General features: G+C 30.1%; 1 protein-coding gene across 1 annotated transcript; it reads right to left on the bottom strand.

The window, feature by feature from the left end:
• Positions 1-2,200, bottom strand: LOC115033681. Its single transcript, XM_029486823.1, has 6 exons — positions 2,126-2,200; positions 1,502-2,051; positions 1,309-1,395; positions 985-1,250; positions 733-895; positions 1-367 (listed from the first exon to the last, which is right to left on the bottom strand). Exons 3-6 carry the CDS (start codon positions 1,313-1,315, stop codon positions 237-239), a joined length of 567 nt encoding a protein of 188 aa, XP_029342683.1. The 5' UTR covers positions 1,316-1,395; positions 1,502-2,051; positions 2,126-2,200; the 3' UTR covers positions 1-236.
• Between the last annotated feature and the right edge of the window lie 360 nt (positions 2,201-2,560).

Here is a 2,560-nt window from a genome sequence, read left to right on the forward strand (position 1 = left end):
ACTATTTTGTTTTTATTAAATCTTCACTTTATTACATTTTATATAATATTTGATAATACACATTAAATAGATATCTATTAGATGTATACATCTAAGTTTACAGCAGTTAATTTCTTACAACAATAAATAAAAAATAAATGAAAAATAATTAAATCTATGGCTGTTTAGAATATAATAAATTCTTATTATACCAGCTGGTAGTTGAATTATGTATTTTAATCAATGCATTGATGTTGCTACATGTTGGGGGATACATTGTTTTTGTACTGTGTAGTAGTTAAACGGTCAGGTGCATGTTTAAACCAGCTTTGAATCGCAGGTTTGACATGATTCTCAGTGGCTGATTCATAAAAGACTCTGACAACATCTGTATGTGAATAAAATAAAAAAAGATTGATGAAAGTAATTCACATATAGGTACATAATATGCACATGTAATTTCAATTTCCTATATGTGCAATTGTATAGAATATTAGTATTCTACAAAATAAGTTTGGATATCAAACACGGTTGTAAAGAGCATAAGTAAAAATTTAGGTTCGGCTGACAGCGGCTACTACCAATGTCTATGGAAATTTAATACTCAAGTAATGAGATCGAAGGAATCTGAGAAATTAGTATCAGTTGCTGCTATTTGATCAAACAGAATATATTTTTTGTTGAATGTATAATAATATAATGTAATAGGGTTAGTATAATAAATATTTATTTTTGATAGATTAATACACAGACCTAGTAATACTTTAAAATAGTTTGTACTGGCAAAACATGTTTTTTTTCCTTTATGACCAGTAAGTGTAATAAATCTTGATATTTCATTGCTCAAAAGTTTTATAAGAATATGACGTGTAACATCATTAATGCTTGATCCACCATACATTGATAGTTTCTTTTTCTGAAAATGTATTTAATCTTATAAGTAATAATTTGATAAACATATTATTATTGTGCATGAACACTATATGCATACAAAATAATATTTACCATAAGACTGTAGTATGCCTTATTGTTTAAAATGTCATTAATATGATTAAATTGTGTTAATTCTTTTAAAGGAAAATTGTCATTGAAGTGTATTTCAAATTCATCAATTTGTGTTGATGTAATATTCTGTAGGCAGTTATCAACTGAACGATAATTTGTTAGTAATTTTTCCAACTTGTTTAGAATGGTATTTTGATTCAACAACAGTTTTTGAACCTTTACCTTCACTTCAGCTAAACTTAACACAAAGATACCCAGAGGGTGACCTAGACAAAGATTCACAGATAGAGTAAAGGAAGATCTAAGGATATTGCAGTAACTAACCTCTCATGGGAGTAAGAAATGCAGAAGAAACCACAAAACAAAGTGGGAAGAACGGAGGCAGTATGTTCAGGCAAAGAACCTAAAAGCCTATATAATTATATTATATTAGCTGAAGAAGAACTACCTTAGGTAGTACCTACATTAATAATATCTTATACCTATAATATTATTTAACTCATAGGTATTATCTTACCTTAAATTGTCCATTTTAATACTTCACTAGTTCACTGTCCTATTATTATAAAGTCTTGCTTAGTTTATAATAATTTTGTTGTGCTATGGCGATCACGATGCACCGGCTAATAAATATATTATATAAACTTGGTAATAACTATTAACTAAGTAATATTTTTGTTGTGGTGGCGTGTGAAGTGAGGGAAATATTATCATCGTAATATGAATAACGCGTCTTCCATTGACGACTAACCACGGATCGCGGGGTAACCGTGTTTATTGTATTAATAGAAAACTATTCGAAATTACGACACTGTCAGACGACGTACGAGCCACGGTCGAATTCAGGGTACTAACAATATATATTTTATTATAATAGGTATTATTATATAATTCATTGATAACAGTATAAACGCAAAATTTATAACATCAGCCTGCAGCCTGCTGCAGCAGTACAATAATGAAATTATTATATTTAGATGTAAAATGTTATTATATTTCGAACGGTCTGTGGACGTCCAATGTAGTTCCAATTAAAAGTGATTAGGATTATATATATATTTTCCAGTCTGGAAAAATAAATAAAACCGTGTAATATTACATTATATAATTGTAAATTTTGAGGGATATTGAATGGACGTACATAGGGAATCCACCTGGGCTGTTTCCAGTCAGGAAGCAAACGGGAAGTTCCCGTGGACGTCATGTGTTGTTAGGGAAGTCTCTAGCCATCCTAGGCTTATTGTAAGAGCCTGGTGGTACACAAGTCTACAGTTAGTTTTAATTTACTTAATGAATAACTAGATTGTATACTTCAAATTCGGTCAGTAGGTCAAAACATTCTTTTGGAACTGAATACTTCGATGCACGTCCTGAACTAGATTCTATATTGTCCTTTTCATTATCATGTTCACTGGGATCATCCATTTCATCAAATACATTTGAGTTCAATATTTGGCTAGTTAAACAGTCACTTTCATTTAACAGACTCTTTTCCATATCTCCTTGAGAATTTTTATTTTGAGTGAAAACAAAGTCTGAGTGCTTTCCCAGAATGAACCACCTTAAACTAAATTAT

The sequence above is a fragment of the Acyrthosiphon pisum genome, chromosome A1 (genome assembly GCF_005508785.2).
Source record: "Acyrthosiphon pisum isolate AL4f chromosome A1, pea_aphid_22Mar2018_4r6ur, whole genome shotgun sequence".
Taxonomy (NCBI): domain Eukaryota; kingdom Metazoa; phylum Arthropoda; class Insecta; order Hemiptera; family Aphididae; genus Acyrthosiphon; species Acyrthosiphon pisum.